This window comes from Ostrea edulis, chromosome 6 (genome assembly GCF_947568905.1).
Source record: "Ostrea edulis chromosome 6, xbOstEdul1.1, whole genome shotgun sequence".
Classification (NCBI taxonomy): Eukaryota; Metazoa; Mollusca; class Bivalvia; order Ostreida; family Ostreidae; genus Ostrea; species Ostrea edulis.
In genome coordinates, this window is record NC_079169.1 from 42,860,296 (window position 1) to 42,885,897 (window position 25,602).

General features: G+C 34.8%; 1 protein-coding gene across 6 annotated transcripts in view; it reads right to left on the reverse strand.

Moving 5' to 3' along the window:
• LOC125648397 (uncharacterized) overlaps nt 1-25,602 on the reverse strand; it is a 131,203-nt gene that overhangs the window by 47,006 nt on the left and 58,595 nt on the right. For all 6 annotated transcript variants that reach the window (XM_048875448.2, XM_048875445.2, XM_048875447.2 and 3 more), the window contains 5 exons: nt 17,657-17,887; nt 13,559-13,642; nt 11,963-12,196; nt 9,221-9,376; nt 5,262-5,486 (listed from right to left, as the gene is read on the reverse strand). In XM_048875448.2, the coding sequence (XP_048731405.2) occupies nt 5,262-5,486; nt 9,221-9,376; nt 11,963-12,196; nt 13,559-13,642; nt 17,657-17,887 (930 nt within the window). The remainder of the gene's footprint in view (nt 1-5,261; nt 5,487-9,220; nt 9,377-11,962; nt 12,197-13,558; nt 13,643-17,656; nt 17,888-25,602) is intronic.

The window sequence follows — 25,602 nt, forward strand, 5'->3', positions numbered from 1 at the left end:
AGATTTTTAAAAGATGCCATGAAACTTTCATGAATTCTTAATTATCTCTATTCAAAAAGGGTGTGGTACTTCATTTGAACAGACTTGAATCCTCTTTACCAAGCATGATTTCTGGCAAGTTTGGTTAAAATTAGCCCTGTAGTTCTGGAGAAGAAGTAAAAAATGTTAAAAGTTTACAGACAAGACGGACACCGGATGAAAGGTGATCAAAAGATCTCACTTGATCTTTCAGCTCATATGAGCTACATATAAAGAGTGTCTGAAGAGTTTATTGATTCTTAAGTCTCTTTATAATTAGAGTTCATTTAATTTTATTCTCATGAAACTGTAAAGTGGTACATGAAATAAACAAACTCTAAAGTCACTTATGACCAAAACCACATTGTTCAAGTTTCAATGCAATCTAATTAAAATTAGATCCTATGATCCGCTCATCTACTATCGCTACACATAGGTGTAGCAATAGTAGATGAGCGGACAATAGGATCTAATCTTAATTAGATTGATCAAGTTTCAATGTTGTATGATGACAACAGATATACCATATACAGGTAAACTTTGATATCTTGAACTTGATAGAACCGAAGAAAAACTTCAAGATATCCAAGTTAATGAATTTGACACCAATATTGTGTAATGTTTTATGTTGTATATGGTTTTATTTGACAGGTAAATAAACACACATTTTAAAAGCGGTAAAAGTTTTAGTTTGTAGTTTGAAGTTAGGGATTCTTTTTAATGCAATTGCATATGCATGTATATTGTATATCTATTACTTTATTTGATACTGCAACACTTACATTTTACTAATTTCGGTCGTTTATCATATTAACGATAATCAGTAATCACGTTCAGTTCAGTATTTCTGATACCCGGATTTGTGTTACGCTTTGTAAATGATAAACCGATCACTGTAATAATGACGAAGACAGAAATGGGAAATATCGCTGCCTTGGATTCTGTGTCTTTTTCAACTTGTGTTATAGCCTAGAATTTTGTTTCGATTGTATGAACTTTAAGATTCCTTTTTATACCACTGCCAGCTAATCCAACTATCCCCTGGGTTAGATACCGGGTCCTTCATTACATGAAGATTGCTTATCAGATACTGAAGATTTTGAATTTTTGTGCTGATATTTATACTAAAAAATAAGGTCTTTTATTGTTTAATTCTTGATTTCTATATCACTTTCAATTGATGTGTTTAGTGTTTATATTGACTTGTAATAGCATGCGTAAACCTGTATTATGACAAAATTAAATTCCTATTTCAGTACTCGTCCCCAAACTGCTTGTTAAATTAGTGTCATCTTACGTATAAGTGTGCATTTCATGATCACCTCCAAACACCCAATCTGTATAATTATATAAAGCTCCCAAATCAACAGCATGGGGAAGGTGTGATTATCAGCAATGGTTCCATGAAGCCTGTGCTAGACCGAACAGAAATGTCCAATAGACCGTAAAATTAGCATAATGGGATGATTGTGTACTTCAGGTGTGAAGTCAATGAAGCAAGAAACTTCTTGGACTGTGAGATAATGCATGTGTTTTTAGCTCTTGGGACAGTAAATCTACTTCAAGATAAACCAGGTATTCGAGATTTCCATGTTCGAGCTACCGGGTTTTTTAAAAATCACAAATATAGTCAATCTGGCCGGGACCGTCGACTGACTTCAAGACATCCGTGGTATTCGACATATCGGTGTTCGAGATACCGAAGTTTACCTGTATAATCTTTTCTTCTGTGGTTGAACTTTTTTGTGACTTGATATCCAAAAGTTTGTCATATTCCACATTTCAAATCTCTAGAAGTGGTTGCATTATACCTTATATACCTCTATATATATATACCTCTATATATATAAAGCACTAAATAATCACAACTAGATACTGAAAATTTTCGCCCCAGCCCGGGGTTGAACCAGCGACGTACGGCACCCACAGCCTAGCAAGATTGTCAAACCAGTGCGTAAGTCCACTCTGCCACAACGACTTCCCTTAATATATATATATATATATTGCAATTTTTGCAAAATTTTACCTATCCATAAAATGGACAATTGCAGAAAATACCCGTTGTATGGTATATGTATTGTCATCATATGACATGAAACCTGAACAGCAAGCTTTGTCTAGAAATTTTGAGGATATACATGTATTAGACTTTCAATGCACAATTATTAAACTGATGAAACTTTGTATAGTGAGAACTTGGATAATTCTTGTTTATATTTATCAGATTCAGTACTGTCTAATCAAGGGAATAATACTCAAAATATATGGTTCAGATGGGGTTTACAGAACAGTGCATAATAAAGGTTTCTTCATACGTGTAGTACTTCAAATATAAATTTCCTTGTAAAATCATTACCGTATATACTCGCCTATAAGTTGGTTCGCCTATGAGTCGGTTGTAAAGTTTTTAGGCTATTTTGGAGGGAATTGCTATTGACCCATTTATAAGTTGGTCTAACTTTTTTCAAGAATCGGTTGCTAATTTCAAATCAATGCTCTAATGTTTTTACTTGTGTAAATGCACCGATATTTGATATTTTTTTCTTGACAAATCGATTTCATTTCATTACTCTTATGTATTTATTTGTGTTCCAAAACTATTTTGGGATATGACATTGATATTTCACTTTTTATTCTCAACAAATTAAACAATTACCATTTTGTTTATTTTGTCCATGTTTTTGTTGTTTAAAAAATACTAGGCTATACTTTACACCGTCCAGAAAAATACTAATTGTAAGTCGGACATAGTTTTGGACCAAAATTTAACTCCAAACAATCCGACTTACAGGCAAGAATATACGGTATTACAGACCCCAACCACTCTATTTACAAAACTTGTAAAATCTTTAATACAGACTCCAACCGCTCTATTTAAAAGACTTGTTCTAGCTTGTTCACGTAGAAAGGCGAGCTAGTAAACATGTCTTGTGAATCAAACACGCTATCTTACACATTTATTCAAGTTTCCTTCCATGTTAATTAAAGAAATCTAGTACATGATTATATCATACCAAATATATACTACTCCAAACCACATTTTTTCCACCAACAATTTGGACAACCCAGTATGTGAATGAGCAGGGGGAAAAGGCATTGTTAACAAAGTACCCTGATCAGAGAGGACCTCTAAACAAACAACATCATCACACACAATATACTGTACCAGACAGTGATGACCTCTAAACAAACAACATCATCACACACAATATACTGTAGCAGATAGTGATGACCTCTAAACAAACAACATCATCACACACAATATACTGTAGCAGATAGTGATGACCTCTAAACAAACAACATCATCACACACAATATACTGTAGCAGATAGTGATGACCTCTAAACAAACAACATCATCACACACAATATACTGTAGCAGAAAGTGATGACCTCTAAACAAACAACATCATCACACACAATATACTGTAGCAGAAAGTGATGACCTCTAAACAAACGACATCATCACACACAATATACCGTAGCAGATAGTGATGACCTCTAAACAAACAACATCATCACACACAATATACTGTAGCAGACAGTGATGACCTCTAAACAAACGACATCATCACACACAATATACTGTACCAGACAGTGATGACCTCTAAACAAACAACATCATCACACACAATATACTGTACCAGACAGTGATGACCTCTAAACAAACAACATCATCACACACAATATACTGTACCAGACAGTGATGACCTCTAAACAAACAAGAGGTACTGTGAGCAATGCTCACTAAGAATACCCCCCCGCTTACCCCAATCTCCCAAAGGGTGTTGTTAATAGGCATAAATTACCTTTTTTCTGAATGTAAAAATATAGTTTGCCTTTGAAGAAGAAAATGGAAGATATAGTCCGAACACAAATCCATGGTATAAACCTATAATTTTGACCTTGAGATCAAAGGTCAAGGTCATAAAGAGGTCATGAATGTACCTGACACATATTCTCATGGTGATACACCCATGTCTTATGGTATGACTATGTCAAAACCCTATAATCAATTTTGACCTTGAGGTCAAAGTTCAAGGTCATATAGAGGTCATGAAGGTACCTGACACATCGTCTCATGGTGATACACTCATGTGTCAAATATGGTATGCCTATGTCAAAGAACAAAGAAGTCATGGCCCTGACACGAATCCATTGTAAAAACCTTTAATTTTGACCTTGAGGTCAAGGTCATATAGAGGTCATGAAGGTACATGATACATCGTCTCATGGTGATACACTCATGTGTCAAATATGGTATGCCTATGTCAAAGAACAAAGAAGTTATGGCCCGGACACGAATCCATTGTAAAAACCTTTAATTTTGACCTTGAGGTCAAGGTCATATGGAGGTCACGAAAATACATGACACATCATCTCATGGTGATACACTCATGTGTCAAATATGGTATGCCTATGTCAAAGAACAGAGAAGTTATGGCCCGGACACGAATCCATTGTAAAAAACCTTTAATTTTGACCTTGAGGTCAAGGTCATATGGAGGTCACGAAGGTACATGACACATTGTCTCATGGTGATACACTCATGTGTCAAATATGGTATGCCTATGTCAAAGAACAAAGAAGTTATGGCCTGGATCCATTGTAAAAAACCTTTAATTTTGACCTTAAGGTCAAGGGTCAAGGTCATATAGAGGTCATGAAGGTACCCGACACATCGTCTCATGGTGATCCACCTGTGTGCCAAATATGGTATGCCTATGTCAAAGAACAAAGAAGTTATGGCCCGGACACGAATCTGGAGACGGACGGACAGACTGATTACTATATACCCCCCAGAACTTCGTTGGGGGGTATAACAACATCATCACACACAATATACTGTAGCAGAAAGTGATGACCTCTAAACAAACGACATCATCACACACAATATACTGTAGCAGAAAGTGATGACCTCTAAACAAACGACATCATCACACACAATATACTGTAGCAGACAACGATGACCTCTAAACAAACGACATCATCACACACAATATACCGTAGCAGACAGTGATGACCTCTAAACAAACGACATCATCACACACAATATACCATAGCAGACAGTGATGACCTCTAAACAAACGACATCATCACACACAATATACCGTAGCAGACAGTGATGACCTCTAAACAAACGACATCATCACACACAATATACCGTAGCAGACAGTGATGGTGCATGTTTCTATAGTTCTATTACTTAGTTTCTTGTTTACATTAGTACATCCTAAGACTTACTTCGACAGAAATCTCCACATGGAATTTTTGCAACACCTGCCTCACACACTGGAAATAGGAAGGTACATAGGTAATACATGGATTCTTGAGAGCAGGCTTTAGCCTTAAAACTGTCAAACACAGCTACACCATCGCCAACTGTCCTGTGTCCAAATATGTTGGGCAGCAGAGTTGTGTTGTGGCCCAAAGCCTGGCATTCAGGAACTGGCAGTGGTAAACAGATATCTGTAATTGTACAACATTATGATATATTGTTCAGAAGCTCCATCACTTTTTTGTAAACAATGAATAGCCATATTTTGTAAATAATTTTGTCAACAGTAATCTCTTAATGTGTTTGTGTGATGATACCCCTTATATAATAAAGATATGGCACTCCAAAAAGATTTTCAGTAGGACAAAATCCTTGTACTTCTGTACCCTAGGTCTTGACTTCATTACTTTTAAGGAATAAAGCATTACTACAACTCTATCCCTTAAAACAAGATGTGCTTGTGAAACACTGGTGCCCCTGTACAGCAGCAAAGTTGATAATGGCCAAGGTTAAAGTTTTTTAAAAGTATGTCAAACTCCACGGTCAAGGTCACGAGATCAAAAATTTCATACCTAAAGAAAGGTCTTGTCAAATAGAAATACACATGTGAAACAAGAGGCCCACAGGCCTTATCGGTCACCTGAGTATTAGTGAAAAAAGTATCACTACTCCCAAGGGCTATGAAATCTAGAAAAAATATCCTGTTCTGAATATCTAAACTAAATTCTAATGTTCAGCTACAGTATAAAACAAGATGTGTTCTTAAAACTTCAATGCCCTCAAAAGTGCATACTGATGAAAGGCTTTACATAATATATAGGTTTATTAACATTAAAACATTAAAAGCCGTGACTAATTTGGACCCATTCTAGAGTCAAAACCCTGGGTTGTGAAATACACCATTTTTTGTAAATCCTTTTCTGCTATTCCTAAGTATGCATTTAGATTTTATACAGTATCAGCAAACTTACAGATAAATACTATATACTAAGTTTGGCCCCACCCTAATCCCTACACCTGGGATCATCAAATTTACAATTTAGATCAAGAACTACCTGCTCTTTCTAAATGTCCATCTAGCTTCAATTTAGTATCAATAGCACTAAAGAAGATGTTATTTAAGTGTTTTACACAAACACAATATAGTAAGTTTGGCCCCACCCTGGGGTCAGACTCCCTACCCTGGGATCATGAAATTTATAACTTTGGTAGAGGTTTTCCTGCTCTACATCACTATGCATTTAGTTTTTCCTACACATGTGCAGTTATAGAGAAGAAGATTTTGAAATTTGGTAAATTTTGGGCAATTTTTGCCCCACCCCTAGGGCCCCAGGGGTGCGGGAGTCCTGAAATTTACAAATGATGTCCCCCTTGTTCCAAAGATGCTTCATACCAAATTTGAAAAGAATTGGAATGATAGTTATCAAGAAGAAGTTCAAAATTTCTATTGTTCACACATTTAATAACTGACCATTTTGGCCCCATCCTGATACCACAACCCCTACCCCTGGGATCATCAAATTTACCTGCTCTTCCTAATATCCATTTAGTTTCAGTTTAGTATCAATAGCACTAAAGGAGATGTTATTTAAGTGTGGCGTCGGTGGCCTAGTGGTTAGGCCGTCAGACTCTCAACCGAAAGGTCGTGGGTTCGAGTCCTGGCCGTGGCAGGGCCGACGTTGTGTCCTTGGGGAAGACACTTTATATGAATTTCCTCACTCCACCCAAGTGTAAAAGGGGTACCTGGTTATAGACAGGGAAATATATTGTTAGAATGTTAGTGCTCTAGCGCTTGTAACGGCAGCTTGCACTGTATGATTCCTAGGAGGCTGTGAAAGTTCTAGATTGATATAAGGTCTGTCGGGGTAATAATGCATTGTAAAGCGCTTTGAGCAGCATACACTGGAAAAAGCACTATATAAAACCAATCATTAATATTATCATTATTATTATAATAAACACTATATAGTAAGTTTGGCCCCACCCTGGGGTCAGAACCCCTACCCCAGGGATCATGAAATTTACAATTTTGGTAGAAGCTTCCTTGCTCATCATTACTATATACTCAATTTCTCTGCAATATAAATGAAAGCCCTGTCACCAACCATTAAAAAGATTATGGCCAAGATTAAAGTTTTAAAAAAGTAGGTCAAACTCCAAGATCAAGGTCACAAGGTCAAAAATTTTGACAACAAGAAAAGATCTTGCCAATATGAAATGCACATGTGATATATGAAAGCCCTATCACCATGCATTCAAAAGTTATCGCTTTACAGACAGACAGAAGGACAGACCAAAACTATATGCCCCAGATTCTTCGATTATGGGGCATAAAAACATTCTATCAGTGTCCTTTTTTATAAGATACACAATCTCATTATATGTTTTGAACCAGAATGAACAAGAGGTACTGTGAGCAATGCTCACTAAGAATACCCCCTGCTTACCCCAATCTCCCAAAGGGTGTTGGCAATAGGTAAAACTTCAGTATTATGATCCAAAAGGTATCTAGGAACACAGCATCTCCATGCGATGAAAAAAGCCATTAAAGAATTTAAATGGAAACCATATTGCTACTTTGATGTCCAGTGCACGTGACCTTTGACCTTTTGACCCCAAAATCGATAGGGAACATCTTCATCCCATGGGTAGTCCACATGTATGATATGGTGACTGTAGGTGGAAAGGATAACGCTTTAGAGCCCGGAAACCATATTGCTACTTCGATGTCCAGTGCGCTTGACCTTTGACCCCAAAATCGATAGGGAACATCTTCATCCCATGGGTAGTCCATATATATGATATGGTGATGGTAGGTGGAAAGGATAATGCTTTAGAGCCCGGAAACCATTGCGTCTACAGACGGACGGACAACCCAATTCCAGTATACCCCCCCCCCCCCCACACAACTTGTTGCGGGGGGGGGGGGGGGGGGGGGGTATAATAAAGCTAAAGTATATAATAGAGAAGTCCAATCTCATGTTATATATGTAGTGCTTTCCATCCTTAATATCAGGAACATGTTATTATCATATGAAATATTACAAGAATTGGTCAATATATCAGTGAATATTGTCTCCCCTAACAAGGACTTAATTTGACATATATCCCCAACCAAAGTTCAATAACTCATGTTCATACAGAAATAATATGATCATATAAAAAATCCTGGCATTCTCCAAACTTCTCTACTGAAAATATAATCAGAAAATCTGAGCAGAAGCATAACTTTGTAAAACCTTGGTGTTGTATCATTGAAAATTTCATGGATACAGAACAAATAAAACTTATTCAAAGTATGCATGGAAAATTAGCATAAGAAAGGAAATAAATTGCCCTTACCAATTTTCAGGACCCGAGGGATGTATACAAGTTAATTTTCAGGACCCGAGGGATGTATACAAGTTAATTTTCAGGACCTGAGGGATGTGTACAAGTTAATTTTCAGGACCCGAGGGATGTGTACAAGTTAATTTTCAGGACCTGAGGGATGTGTACAAGTTAATTTTCAGGACCTGAGGGATGTATACAAGTTAATTTTCAGGACCTGAGGGATGTGTACAAGTTAATTTTCAGGACCCGAGGGATGTGTACAAGTTAATTTTCAGGACCTGAGGGATGTATACAAGTTAATTTTCAGGACCTGAGGGATGTATACAAGTTAATTTTCAGGACCTGAGGGATGAGTACAAGTTAATTTTCAGGACCTGAGGGATGTATACAAGTTAATTTTCAGGACCCGAGGGATGTATACAAGTTAATTTTCAGGACCTGAGGGATGTGTACAAGTTAATTTTCAGGACCTGAGGGATGTGTACAAGTTTTGGGGTCTGGAATTTTACTTTTGGGGTCCATTCTATCTTTTTGATTATTTAAGAAATTCCACTGAGTATAACTCATTTATCTCTGGCGTGGATCTGTCTACCTTGAGATACAGTGGTGGTGACAGATGTGGTGGTGGCAGATGTTGTGGTGACAGATGGCAGTATCTGGTAACAGTTGCCGGAGCTGATGACAGGAAGCTGGCTACAGTACTGAGGATTGGCTAACTGGGTTCCATTCCCACATTCCCTGTTCACAGCTACAATAGTATCAGTGTTACAGTGCATTGTGGGAAAATTTGTTACACAACAACATTTAATTCACTTAAAATGTCTAGTCAATCATAGTAACAAATAATAATTAATGCCTACAAAAGTCGGCAGGCATCAATCATGTGCCAGTTTAGAACTGTTTCTATATCACAAAATGAACCAGTTCCAGCAATTCTGAAACATGCAAACACAAGACTTGGATATGTTATCCAAAGTTTGCTTTAGGAATAACAGAGTGCAGGCATGCTACATCACAAATTTCACATTGATACACTGTAATCATTTTACATATCAGTTAAGTGGTGTTTATGCAAACATGAGGACCATGGGTCACAATGCTCACCAGAATCACCTTACCTATACAAAGATAACACGCATTAGTCAACAATAGGTCACAATATGTTCATGGACAAATTCTATACACTACACATTTATACACCACACATCTCATAATGTATTACCAAACACACCGTCATTACATGTACCTTATTTCTATGGGATTCTCACATGCATTCTTTGGAGAGATACATACAAACACACACACACTATAGGTGTAGTTTTTTCCGCATGGGATTAATTCACACTATGTACGTTATATCATAAATTAATCAAAAGTACCGCATATGGTACAACATACGGCCAGTAGACTTTCAATGTATCCATGATGAGAAAAAGTCCAGAAAACTATTTGACCTACTTTTAGCATTAAAGTATGTCATGGTGCACCAATCAAGTTGAAATATGAAAGGATTATGTATTTCTCTGAGAGGGAGGTTGTGACAAAATTTCAGGGTAGTAACTGTATTCATAACCAAAAAAATCTGGATTATTGTTTGACCTCTAAAGTAGGTCATGGTGCACCAATCCAGCTGAAATACAAACTGAATATATATTCCTCCGAGAGGAAGCTTGCGACTAAATTTCAGGGCAATATCTGTATCCATAACGAAAACAAGGTTTTTCTACTAAGTAATCATACGACTTTGACCTTGAAAAACAATAGACATCCTCTGCTTGGCATAAGGTGTATGTGTACCAAGTTTGACGGTCCTAGCAAAGTCAACAATTAAAGTCTCATTTATGCAAACGAGGTAACAAGTCGCTATCTGTTACAGTATAGGGAGAAAACGAAATGCTGTAGAGTACCTCTGGTCACCACTTACCACCCTACATTGAAGGACCTAAACAAAATCCTAAAGGATAACTTCCCTAAACTCCTGGATAATCCTAGATTGGCAAGAGAATTTGGGGAGCCACCAATGGTGTCTTCAGACGACCCAGAAATATCAAGGATTTGGTGGTAAGGGCCAGATTGGACAACCCTCTACCCAATGGAGGCTTTTCAACAAAGCGCTGTTTGCGTTGCAAATTTAGCCATGATTCAGAAACGTTCAAAAGCTTCACTACAGGCAAAACTTATAAAAAATATTAGGTCAACTCTCCTGTAAAACCAACAACTGCATATACCTCATCAATTGTAAACAATGTGGACAACAATATGTTGGGAAACTACAAATATCAGGCATAGAAAACCAACATCCACCGATCAACCATCAAACCAAACGCGTGACCGAGCCTGTAGGAGAACTCTTCAACAAAGAAGGTCACATTTGGCAAGACATGCAAGTGGTTGTTATTGATCATAGTCCAACATGGACCGACGCAAAGAGAATCAGTTTCCACAGCCTAATCGCCAATATTCACCCGATAAGATATTTTCTGTTGTATGATTAGTAGAAATACAATTCATTTCCCTCATTGCAAAGCTCTGACCTTGAATTCCTTAATTTAGCCAAAATGAGGATTCCCAAAATTGCAACTATTGTTTGACCTTCAATACTTCCAAATTATGTTAAAACATTATTAGATATCATTACAATTATGGATTTATATAGCTCTCTCTTTTCTCATATTCTGGTCTCGAGATTGTGGCTTTAAAAGAAAAAGGGGGGGGGGGGGGGGATAATAAGAAAAAATTATTGACCTTGAAAACTAGTATATCATCAATAAATCATCTTTAGACTTCTAAACCATGATAAAACATTATTCTAAATATACATAAGTACGGATTCGCATAGCTCTTTATGTTTCGATATTAGAATTTCAAGATTGCAGCTTTGATTTGTTTGACTTTGAAAAATATATTAGCAAGTAAAATGGTTCAATTTTCAAAAATAAGAATCAGGAATCAAAATGGCTATTTAAATTACTTCATATGTTGGAAAACTGTTCTTGAAAAATCTCCCAGAAATGACCCCCAAATCTCCTGCATGTTGGAGGTCAATCTCCTTGTTTGGATAAGACATTTTCAACAATTCTATCTTATCTCCCCTTGAAATGGGACAAGGCCCTTCCTTTAAATAATTTTGTATCCCCTTCACCCAAGGATATTTGTGGCACATTTGACATTTGGCTGAAATTAGTCCAGTGGTTTTGTTCTGGAGAAGAAATCAGAAATGTGAAAATTTGATAATGGACACACCTACAGAAAAATATGACCAGAAAAGCATATAGAGAGAAGAGAGAGAGAGAGAGAGAGAGAGAGAGGGAGAGATAGAGAGATAGAAAAATACCTATACAGTCTTCTTGACATGCGTATTTCATAGCACCGGTACTACTCTCACACGGCGGATAAACCATCAGGCATGTGTAGAATACAGCTCTCGGTGAACAGCTTTGCTGATTGAATTGATCAAAAAATTGTTTGGCAATGGTTAGATCTGAGTGTCCAAATGTGTTGGGCAAGTTAGTATAGCTCAGTCCTAGAGCAGTGCATTCCGGAGCATTCACTGTCAGACAATTGATATCTGAAAAGGTCCAGATTGGTAACCATTTGATCTATTATCATACATATTAAAATCATTTTTCTGCATGAAGTTTGAAGCAAAAAATTATTACTGCCAATACTACGGAAGCCGATAGGTGCCAGGGTATAGAATTAATATTTATTTAACTGGCGGCCGCCACTTAATTTAACTGGCGGCCGCCATTTATTATCTGGTGGCCGCCACTTATTAACTGGCGGCCGCCATATAAATTAACTGGTGGCCGCCACTTATTATCTGGCAGCCGCCATATAAATTAACTGGCTGCCGCCAGTTATTTTATCTGGCGGCCGCCACTTAATTCATATATGGAGGCTGCCAATTGCAAAAACAATGTAATTTAGAATAGTACGCAAACACGCAGCATCGTTTTTCAAAGTGTATAGGGACAGTCGGATAAGAAATTGTCTTCTACAATTGTTGACAAGCAAAAAAGGAACCTAAATGTCTCTTTTGTCCAAACTTCGTACTCCTAAATTGGAGGGAGGGGGCTCCGTTCATTCTTCAATTGATCAGTTCATTCATTATTACATTTTTACCATTCATTACTACCACCAAAAGAGTGGGGTGGGGGCCACACCGCCAATTAATCTTATTTCACATGTGAAAATAATTATAGTTTGCATGTGAAAATAATAGAAATTGACGTTGTCAAAAAAATGGAGGGTCAGCCCCGTGGTTCTACGTATTTAACAGTACAATCGAAACACAATGATTTAATGCTCTTAATTGTATATATATATATCACATACATATTACTAAGCATTGGGAAGGGTTGCACCCTTTTCATTTTGAGAGAGAGATAGAGAAAGAGAGAGGAATTGAATAACTGGTGACAGCCATATAAATGATTTAATTTGAGTCTCGGCCACCATATAAATTAAGTGGCGGCAGCCACTTAATTTATCTGGCGGCCGCCAGTTAAATTAACTGGCGGCCGCCATATAATTAACTGGTGGCCGCCATATAATTAACTGGCGGCCGCCATATAAATTAACTGGCGGCCGCCATATAAATTAACTGGCGGCCGCCACATAAATTAAATGGCGGCCGCCAGATAAATTAAGTGGCGGCCGCCACTTGATTTATATGGCGGCCGCCAGTTAATAAGTGGCGGCCGCCAGTTAAATTAAGTTAAATAAATATTAATTCTATACCTTGGCACCTATCGGCTTCCGTACAATACAGATATTAATTTGTAAAGCTTTCATTTTTGCATAACTACAAGTAATTTAGTCTCTTATGATATATTCATTACTGGATTCAAACTGCTCAAAAAATTGAATCAACACATTCTGTCTCCTGAAATTGAGATTGATGTCCATTTCCTGAGCTATAAAGTACCTTGTCCTATACAGTTAGTAGATGGGAAGTTCTGGCAGTAGGCAGAGTTAGCTAGGATAAACTCTGGACAGGCAGCCTGCACATCTGCAAATTATTGTAAGAATACTGAGCAAATAATTCAATCTCTGACAGCATTTTCTTCAAGTATATCAGATAAAAGAACATTAGAAGCAAGTTTAAAGTACATGTAGATGCTTTGCTCTGTCAATTTTTGAGAAAAAATTTCTCTACCAGTTATGAATAGAAATGTGAGCTGTTTTAATGGAACAAATATCCCCATGAAACACATTCAAACTGTCAGTCATATTTGGAATAATACATTTCTGCAGATTTCAACTACCAAGTTTTCATGATTTTCTACACAGATGGAAGGTCACAGAACACATAAAAAAAAAATCAAGCCTGACATTCATATGATCAAAGGTGAGGGTCACGACACACTCATAAGGTTGTATGTCTAACTCCTCTTACATATATATAAACTAAAGTTGTGCACATCATCAGGAATACAATTTTGTCAAATTCCTCATAATTAAAAGGCTGTTGAACTTTGTCATGGGTTGGTTAACTCCTCCTAGTTTTTAACCTAGAACTATTATATTACACAGGATACACGTAGGACTATTATATTACACAGGATACACGTAGAACTATTATATTACACAGGATACACGTAGGACTATTATATTACACAGGATACACGTAGAACTATTATATTACACAGGATACACGTAGCACTGTTATATTACACAGGATACACGTAGAACTATTATATTATACAGGATACACGTAGCACTGTTATATTACACAGGATACATGTAGGACTATTATATTACACAGGATACATGTAGGACTATTACTATTATATTACACAGGATACATGTAGGACTATTACTATTATATTACACAGGATACATGTAGGACTATTATATTACACAGGATACATGTAGGACTATTACTATTATATTACACAGGATACACGTAGGACTATTACTATTATATTACACAGGATACATGTAGGACTATTACTATTATATTACACAGGATACATGTAGGACTATTACTATTATATTACACAGGATACATGTAGGACTATTATATTACACAGGATACATGTAGGACTATTTCTATTATATTACACAGGATACACGTAGGACTATTATATTACACAGGATACACGTAGGACTATTACTATTATATTACACAGGATACATGTAGGACTATTATATTACACAGGATACATGTAGGACTATTACTATTATATTACACAGGATACACGTAGGACTATTACTATTATATTACACAGGATACACGTAGGACTATTACTATTATATTACACAGGATACACGTAGGACTATTACTATTATATTACACAGGATACATGTAGGACTATTATATTACACAGGATACATGCAGGACTATTACTATTATATTACACAGGATACATGTACACGTAGGACTATTACTATTATATTACATAGGATACATGTAGGACTATTATATTACACAGGATACATGTAGGACTATTACTATTATATTACACAGGATACACGTTGAAAAAACAGCAAGGATGATAGTAACGAAAGTTCTTACGTTACTATCATCATTCAATTTCGTTACTATCATCCTCGCTGTTTTTTCAACGACGAATTTTCTGTTCATATGAGCCTTATAAAAGATAAAATAACACCTGATCGTAATTGTTGCTAGTGTATGATATTTCTTACCTACATATCATTCGCAAATAAACAATACAAATAGATATAATAAGTAAACGTGGTCTTTCCGGAATTTCCTTCCGCCATCTTGGGATGATAGTAACGATCGTTACTATCATCAGTTTAATACCAGTGCTAATGACAGGACTATATCGTTCTATCACATCAAACTCTAATTTATTAAACAGTTATATTAAGTTATATTACACAGGATATTAAATACATATATATACTTAAGATTGTGGATATTGTCAGGAACTGTCCTCAAATTTGTAACTATAGTGACAGACTGTAGAACTTTGTAAGCATTTCTGCTCCAACAAAACTATTCTCCCAAAGACACTGTAAAAATGACCTGGTCAAGGATCAATACAAGAAATCTACCACTGAAAATACCAGGTCACATGATTACATGGTATCCAAGTAACATAACATTTCATAAAATCTGGGGGAGTTTGATGTGAGAGAACGATATAAATGTCCTGTCATTAGACAAGTCAATATAAATCTAGGGGAGTTTGATGTGAGAGAACGATATAAATGTCCTGTCATTAGACAAGTCATTATAAATCTAGGGGAGTTTGATGTGAGAGAACGATATAAATGTCCTCTCATTAGATAAGTCAATATAAATCTAGGGGAGTTTGATGTGAGAGAACGATATAAATGTCCTGTCATTAGACAAGTCAATATAAATCTAGGGGAGTTTGATGTGAGAGAACGATATAAATGTCCTGTCATTAGACAAGTCAATATAAATCTAGGGGAGTTTGATGTGAGAGAACGATATAAATGTCCTGTCATTAGATAAGTCAATATAAATCTAGGGGAGTTTGATGTGAGAGAACGATATAAATGTCCTGTCATTAGATAAGTCAATAAAAATCATGGGGAGTTTGATGTGAGAGAATGATATAAATGTCCTGTCATTAGATAAGTCAATATAAATCTAGGGGAGTTTGATGTGATAGAACAATATAAATGTCCTGTCATTAGACAAGTCAATATAAATCTAGGGGAGTTTGATGTGAGAGAACGATATAAATGTCCTCTCATTAGATAAGTCAATATAAATCTAGGGGAGTTTGATGTGAGAGAACGATATATATGTCCTGTCATTAGATAAGTCAATATAAATCTAGGGGAGTTTGATGTGAGAGAACGATATAAATGTCCTGTCATTAGATAAGTCAATAAAAATCATGGGGAGTTTGATGTGAGAGAACGATATAAATGTCCTGTCATTAGATAAGTCAATATAAATTTTGGGGAGTTTGATGTGATAGAACGATACAAATGTCCTGTCATTAGACAAGTCAATATAAATCTAGGGGAGTTTGAAGTGATAGAACAATATAAATGTCCTGTCATTAGACAAGTCAATATAAATCTAGGTGAGTTTGATGTAAGAGAACGATATAAATGTCCTGTCATTAGATAAGTCAATATAAATCTAGGGAAGTTTGATGTGATAGAACGATATAAATGTTATGTCATTCGATATATATATTAATACTACAGTAACCTGATCCGAAGAGTCGGATCACGTCGAGTTGACAGGTGCGGATCATCAGATCACACAAGACGCGAAGCGTCGAATTTGATCTGATGATCTGCACCTGTCAACTCGACGTGATCCAACTCTTCGGATCAAGTTACTGTAGTAATGATAAATTTATTAAATACCCCCTATGCATTTTAAATCCACATTTATATGATACTAAATGTAATCCAAATTATCAAAAATACAGACATACAGTGAAATTATGTTTTGTGGATGCAGTTTTGTTTGTGACGCGGCCAATATTTTAAGCAAAACACGTTGCGTTGATGCATTGTAACGTCATTGTGATCGCATCAGTTTCAGAGGATACTGATACGGAATCAGAAAACCACAGTGTGGTGATCCGGAAAACCGGATCACACGCTGTCAAATCCACAGTATCAATGAATGATACATTGATGGGTATATAATAAAAGTCAATACAAGCATACTCAGAAGTTACATTTGAATTGGGGCCCAAACTTCAGAGAGTATAATCATGTTGAGAATCTTAGATGTTTGCTTGCAGAAGTAAAATCTCCCCTACAGATTTCCAACATTATCGCAAGATCAGTAGGAAAATCTCTAACCATAAAAACTAAATGCTCCTTGCAAACAATGATCACAATGTCTCAATGTATGAACACGGTATTCATACGCCTGTTGCCCAATCTTTTACACTTACTTGTCAAAGAATGAAATATTGCATAAATTTAAAATTAATGTTTCAGTACAGGTCTTCCTTTAGACAATGTAATTTGAGAAATGTAAATAGAGAAGAATAGGTGGAGGAGGGGTGTATTTAGAACAAAAAATAATCCGCATATAAATACTCACCATTGCAGAGACTAAAGCATGGGTACTTGATAAAACCAGTGTTGACGTCACAGCTGGGAAACAGCAGATTACAGAGGTAAAACATGGCTTTATCTGTGCAGCTCTGGTTTTTATAAGAATTAAATCTCAGCAAAGCAGAATCCACAGTTGCATCACCAAATACATTAGGAAGGAGAAAATGAGTGTGTTTGACATTCTGGCACTCTGGTATCGACAAGCTGGAACACAATCCTGAAAAACATATAGAAGTTTAGGCATTCAGTAAATCACACAAAAGTGTAGGCAGTCAACAAAACACACAGAAGTGTAGGCAATCAACAAAACACACACAGAAGTGTAGGCAATCAACAAAACACACAGAAGTGTAGGCAATCAACTAAACACACAGAAGTGTAGGCAATCAATAAAACACACAGAAATGTAGGCAATCAACAAAACACACAGAAGTGTAGGCAATCAACAAAACACAGAGAAGTGTAGACAATCAACAAAACACACAGAAGTGTAGGCAATCAACAAAACACACAGAAATGTAGGCAATCAACAAAACACACAGAAGTCAAGGCAATCAACAAAACACACAGAAGTGTAGGCAATCAACAAAACACAGAAGTGTAGACAATCAACAAAACACACAGAAATGTAGGCAATCAACAAAACACACAGAAGTGTAGACAATCAACAAAACACAGAAGTGTAGACAATCAACAACACACAGAAGTGTAGACAATCAACAAAACACAGAAGTGTAGACAATCAACAAAACACAGAAGTGTAGACAATCAACAACACACAGAAGTGTAGACAATCAACAAAACACACAGAAATGTAGGCAATCAACAAAACACACAGAAGTGTAGACAATCAACAAAACACAGAAGTGTAGACAATCAACAACACATACAGAAGTGTAGACAATCAACAACACACAGAAGTGTAGACAATCAACAACACACAGAAGTGTAGACAATCAACAAAACACAGAAGTGTAGACAATCAACAAAACACACAGAAGTGTAGACAATCAACAACACACAGAAATGTAGTTGTTGTTGATTGTCTACACTTTTGTGTGTTTTGTTGATTGTCTACACTATACTTTTGATTTACCAGGTTATACATGTAGTACATAAGTTTTTCCCAGTCCCACTAGTAGGGGCGGGGGCATCGTTATCTTTTACAAATCTTTTTTTGGTAACAATGTGGATGTTATTGAAAATATTTATGACAGCATAATCTGGATTAAAATTAATCCAGGTATTGTATGTGATCAAACTCTGTTTTTCGCTTGTTGTTACATTCCGCCTGAAAATAATAATAGTTTTACAGTGGCAATGATATCGATTTGTTTGAGAGTCTTGAGGACTCGATTTGTAACTACAAATCTGAAGGCCAAATTTTCATAGTTGGTGATTTCAATTCAAGAATTGGTATGAGAGATGGTATCATATTAAACGATGATATTGGTAATATTGATGTTACCAATAATCATTAATCTGTTAAGATTGATAAACCATGGTTCGATAATACATGTAAAAAAAAAATGTACACAGATTACAAGAACACTCTTTTTAGTTTTAATAAGTCTATGACTGATAAGAACCATAAAAATCTTGAATGTAAAAAATCGGCATATAGAAAGAAGTTAGATTGAAACGACAGTATTTAAAACATGAAGGTGATATGATGGACTACCTTAGAAAATATAACTCGAGAGAATTCTATAAATGTTTTAGTAAGAAGAAGCCTAATGTAAAATAAAAATGTGATATAAATGGCGAAGAATTTTTAGATCATTTTCGTAATCTCTGTGACTCTCATGAAAACCAAAATTTAAACGAAAGTTTTAGTAATAATGTACAGGCTGCTGTTTTTGAAGAATTAGATGTACCTATATCTTTTGATGAAATAAAAAATTGTATGAAGAGGCTGAAAAGTAATAAATGTTGTGGAGAAGATTGTATTGTAAATGAAATATTTTTACAGTGTAGTGAAGTTATTATTCCGTGTTTACACAAACTGTTTAATATAGTTTTTGATAGTGGTTATTTTCCAGCATTATGGTCAGAAGGACACATCTTACCTATTTATAAGAAAGGTGCTTGTAATGATCCGAATAATTATAGAGGAATAACCCTTATAAGTTGTCTTGGTAAGCTATTCACTTCAGTGATAAATCAAAGATTGGTACAGTGGGACAAAGTAAATACCATAAAGTATCGTGTATTGTGCGCAGTTTCCAGAAATTCTTACCCAGAAAGTGGGGGGTGCGCACAATCCATGTGACTAAAAATATCATCCTTTTTTTACAGGTCTAAGTTCATGTCACCAGTGACAATTTTCGCCGTCATAGCTCATTATACTTGTTCTATGCAAAATACTGCCGGGTTTTAATCGCATTATTTGTGTGCTAATGCATGTATAGCGATTACAAGCACCTAGACTAAACATTTACGTAATAAATTATTTTGAAAACAAGTGTTTAAAAACAAACTTCGTATTTTCTTCGCTGGCCGCTATATTTGTTAAACTTGTGGTCGGCCCGACTAAACTTAGTAAACTAGTACCTATATGACAGTATGGCAGTGAATGGCCGGTAAGTACATAGGCCTGAAAAGAAATAAATTCATTTTTCTTCATAATTTGTTGTTTATTTAAAATATCTTCCTGTTGAAACTGTAGTGGATTAATTTACGAAGAAAGGCAACTTAGAAAAATCGGTAAGTACGGTGTATATGCGAACATTCAGAGAAAATAAATAAAATCAGAAATATCTGCCTGGTCTTCTGTTAAGTATTCTGAATCGCTGACTTGTTAGTTGTTCTCTATCTGTATCTGTATGGGTACGTCGAAGCTACCAATCCTGGCTTTTCTACTACGGTGAAAAAGCTAGTGTCGGTCTTATTGACACAGGCTGTCGAGGGCGGTCTTGAATGCCTCAATAGTTTTAGCGCACACTATATGGTCTTCAAGCTGGTTCCATTTGATTATGGTGTCCTCAAAGAACGAAGATTTGTATTGTTTTGTGTTGGCTGTAGTTGTTTCTAATCAATTAATATCGGATGGCCCTGATTTGTCTTTGAAATAAAATACTTGTATGTACAATTTAATTACATGTCGCCGGTGTGTACCTCGCTGTTTATTTAACAATTTACCCAGGCGTGTTTTGTATCTGGCCTGGTAGTGGACGATTAACGGGAAATGAGGAGACCCTACGCTTGGATATTTAAGATCAAAGCCCAAGCAATAATTACGATATGGGGATTTACTGAATCTGTTTAGTAGTGGTGTTCAAATCATCGATTATAGGCCCTAATCGAAAATCAGTCGATTGTTGGCAAATTAGATCTAAGCGCTCGATTATGAAAATTTTATTCCAATTAATAAGATTTTAGATTTTGTTTTCTCAACAACTGTAGTTTTTGAAGAATATTCCTGCCGTGGCCTGTCTATTTACCTAAAACTTTTGTTTATCGTAATGGCGGCACATATGACAGCGAAAGTATCCATACCCGGGGAATAAAGCATGTTCGCATGGTCAGATAGACATACTTTGATTCAGACATATTTATATAAACGAAGGATCATCCATCAAAGAGAATCTTGATACGACCAAAGCCATGTGTGAATTACGTAGATAAACCCGCTTTCAAAGGCCACTGTTATTTTGCACGTGCGAATAGTGTTTTCAGTTGGTGACAATAAATCTGATTTGTTTTTGTTATTTTCAATACAGTATTCTTCTTTCCTTATTTTTCTTTGCTGAATTTTAATTATGCTGGATTACCGTAAGTTAATGACATGTAATTTTGATATACAGGGTTATAACTGAAGCTAATAATATCCGTTTTTGGCGCGTAAACCCTTCTAAAAATCGCATTGACTTTTATAGATGTATAATTAAAGGATATTAAGATAGTAAAAGAATAACAAATACACAAAGAAAATATTCATTTACACAATCTCAGCAATAGAAACAACAAATATAAACATTGAAAATATTTATTTACACTTTTTCAGTATATAATATAGAATTTTTAGATGTTCGATTTTAATCGAAAATTAGTTATTTACAGTAAACCATTCATCGATTAAGAAATTCTCACTGAATATCATCACTACTGGTTTAGATATTTTAATCAAGAGTTGTATGGGCATTTAGCTCAGCATTTGCATAAATATAAAACAATGGGTTAATGCGGTTATCAACGTCCACCATCATAAAAATAAAATAAATCTACAGATTGTTATCGGAAGTTACGGACACAAAGAATGGTTGAATACATACTCTTGAATTAAAACAAATTATCTTAAAAGATTATCATTAAATGAATAATTATTATGAAATAAGCACACACACACACACACACACACAGACACATACATATATATATAATCGTTATATATTATCTACTATCGATTTGAAACATCTTTTATTTAGAAGATATCGATAATTACAGACACAAATATCGCTCACGTACGGATTGTTGTTTTTTTTAAATAAACTAAGAACATTAGGCTCAATATTTGCATAATTATAAATCACTGGCTTAATGTAATTTGTAATGTCCACCATCGTAAAAATAAAATAAATTTACCGATTGTTATCGGTAGTTACGCACACGAATAGCGCTTGAATACAAATTTTTGAATTCTGCGGAATTTGACTTTGATTTCAGAAATTTGCACTCATTCTGTCATTTTTTTTAATGCGCACAGTACTTAGGACTAAGGTTTTTTCAGACATTTTTTTTTCAAAGTGGGGGGTGCGCATTATACACAAGTGCGCACAATACACGATACTTTACGGTAACATTATAAGTGATTCACAGTTTGGTTTCAAACCTAATATGTCTACTATTGATGCTATTTTTGCCTTACAGTCGCTTGTCAATCGTACTTTAAAGAAGAAACAAAAATTGTATTGCTGCTTTGTAGATTATAAAAAAGCATTTGATCTTATTGATAGAAGCAAGCTATGGTGTAAATTAATTAGGCAAGGCTTGTAAGGCCAAATATTTTGTATTATAAAATCTATGTACGATAATGTCAAATCATGTGTCAAATTTAATGGACATTTAACAGAATTTTTTGATAATAAATGTGGAGTTATGCAGGGGGAAGTTTTATCTCCCCTACTTTTCTCACTCTATGTCAATGATTGTGAAATGAATTTTTTTAAAGACAAACTGTCCAAGTATCGAAATTCAACTTCAGTGATTTTTTTGGTTTTTTGGTTCCTTTTGAATTGGGAAAAATTAGCGATATTTTCCTCAAATTGGGAAAAATCATTCATAGTAAATTAAAATGGTAAAGATGCATAAAATAATCAAATAACAATTTTTTTGTTTGAGATTTATTTCAGATCTGATTTAAAATCATAAAATAAATCATTATTTAACATTAAATATGTATTGGAAGTCACACCTTGTATAGATATTATTTACTTTTTCTTCTTCTAAGAAATACTTATTGTCTAATATCATATAGAAAATACTGAATTATTAATTCACCAGCATTTGTACCCATAATCTTGTAAATATTATATTAATAATGAAGTTTCCAGAATGTCTCCTGTTTGTATTTTTCGGATTTTAGTAAAACCCTATACTGTTGGCCACTTCCTGTTATTAGTCTGACCCTACATATAATGGCAGTCAAACTAAATTGTCAACAATATGGCTTAATGTCATAAATATGTATCTGGAAACTATTATATACTTTGCTGCATATCTGCTGATATGGATGCCTCTATTGTTTTACATATTCTTTACAAAACCTTTTGCATGTGCAGTGGTTTGGAGAATAAAACTGAAGACAAAAATGTATTTACTCTTTGTCAGCAAGATATGGTAACATTTTTTTAAAAAATGGCCTAATTTCCCTAGATTTGAAATTGGGAAAAACATATATATTTAATTGGGAAAAATAGCTAATTTTATAGTGAGGGGAAACAGTCGAATATCGGTGGCATTTTGGCCCAAAAAAAATCACTGAACTTAATAATATTTTTCTTTTAATGTATGCTGATGATATGGTTATCATCTCAGAAACTGCTGAAGGTCATCAGAAAATGTTAAATTCTCTGTATTTTTACTCTAATGAATGGAATTTGAAAGTAAGTGTAGAGAAAACAAAAGTTATGATTTTTCGTAATGGTAAAAAAATTAGTATTGATAACAAATGGTTATATGAGGAATTTATAGGCTATTAAGGATTTTTGAATATTGGTTGAAAATCAGAAGAAGCGATAATTGTATTATTAAGCCATGTTACGAAGATATGTTGTCACATAATGATGAATGGGTTTTAAATATTAAAAATGAATTAAGTAGTTTGGGATTAAATTATATGTTTGAAAGTGGTATGCCTGATAAAATCATATATTCTATTATTGAACAAAGACTATTTGATACTACAAAATATTTAATGATATTTGTAAAATGTCTAAAGTTTTCTTTTATCAACACCTCATTGACACTTTCTATATTAAATATTACCTGTGCAAACCTATCGATAGCAAATATAAAAAATATTTAACTAAATTCAGAACTTCATCTCATAATCTACCGTATATACTCGCCTATAAGTCAGTTGTATTTTTAAGGTTATTTTGTAGGAATTTGCCATTGACCTGATTATAAGTTGGTACAAATTTTTGTCAGAATCGGTTGTCAAGTCAATGCTCTAGTGTTTTTACCTATGTTTCAAAAAATATTTAGAGAAATTAAAAATTATGAGGTGCTCAATATCCAAGCCATATCTGTTTGGGGTTTAAACACAACCCTTGATCTATTATGGACAATGATCCCTTGTTTACCTACACAATTATGGTCTCCTAATTACCAGTACCTGACACAGTGTTTACTTAGTGGCAAGGTTATTGTGGGGTTCCAGTATAATTCAATGTATCAACAATAGAGTTTTTAAGAGTGACAAGAATGATGATCTAAATTATCTGTTAACAATATTCAATCTTTTATGAAATATATTTCAGCCGGTATACATATGAATACATCAATATTAAATCGGGTTCGTAATTCAATTTTACCAATAAACGATAGATCAGTTGAATTGAAAGTATTAGTTACCGGTATGTAAATAATTTTAAACAAGATAAAAATATGTAAATACTTATACTTTATACATAATTTTAAAATACATAAACAATACAATATGTCTAGATATTTGTAAACAATAATCATTTGTGTGGTAGTCCATGATAATCGTCGGAGTTGTTTAAAAAACACTACATTACGCCGCCTAGAAAAATACCAATCTTCTTAGGACGCACCTATAAGTCGGACATAGAGTTTTGGACCAAAAATTGACTCCCAAAAATCCGACTTATAGGCCAGTATATATGGTAAATATTGAAAAAGGAAGACATTATGGCATTGCAAAAAACAATAGGTTTTGTGAAAAATGTAGCTTGTCTGTTGTAGAAGACAAATTCCATTTCATTCTTCAATGTCCATTCTATAATGAACTGAGATCAAAATATATAAAAAGATATTATTATAAAAGACCAGTACTTTCAATTACTAAGTGTTCAAAATGTCAAAGTATTTAGGTAAATACTTGTATTTAGCATGTTTAAAAAGAGATGCTTAATTTAGCTTTTGTTCTATTTATATATACTCTCCTGTGTGATGGCTGTATATACCATATTTATGTTATTCTGTTTCTGATGAGCCGTTTGGCTCAAGGATAATAAAGAACTTGAACTTGTGTTTTTTGTTGATTGCCTACACTTCTGTGTGTTTTGTTGATTGCCTACACTTCTGTGTGTTTTGTTGATTGTCTACATTTCTGTGTGTTTTGTTGATTGCCTACTCTGTAAGCAATCAGTAAAACACACACAGAATTGTATGCAATCAGCAAATGCACTCTCCAATGAACATTTGTTCTATCAAAATTATATGTGAAACATTACACCCAAAATG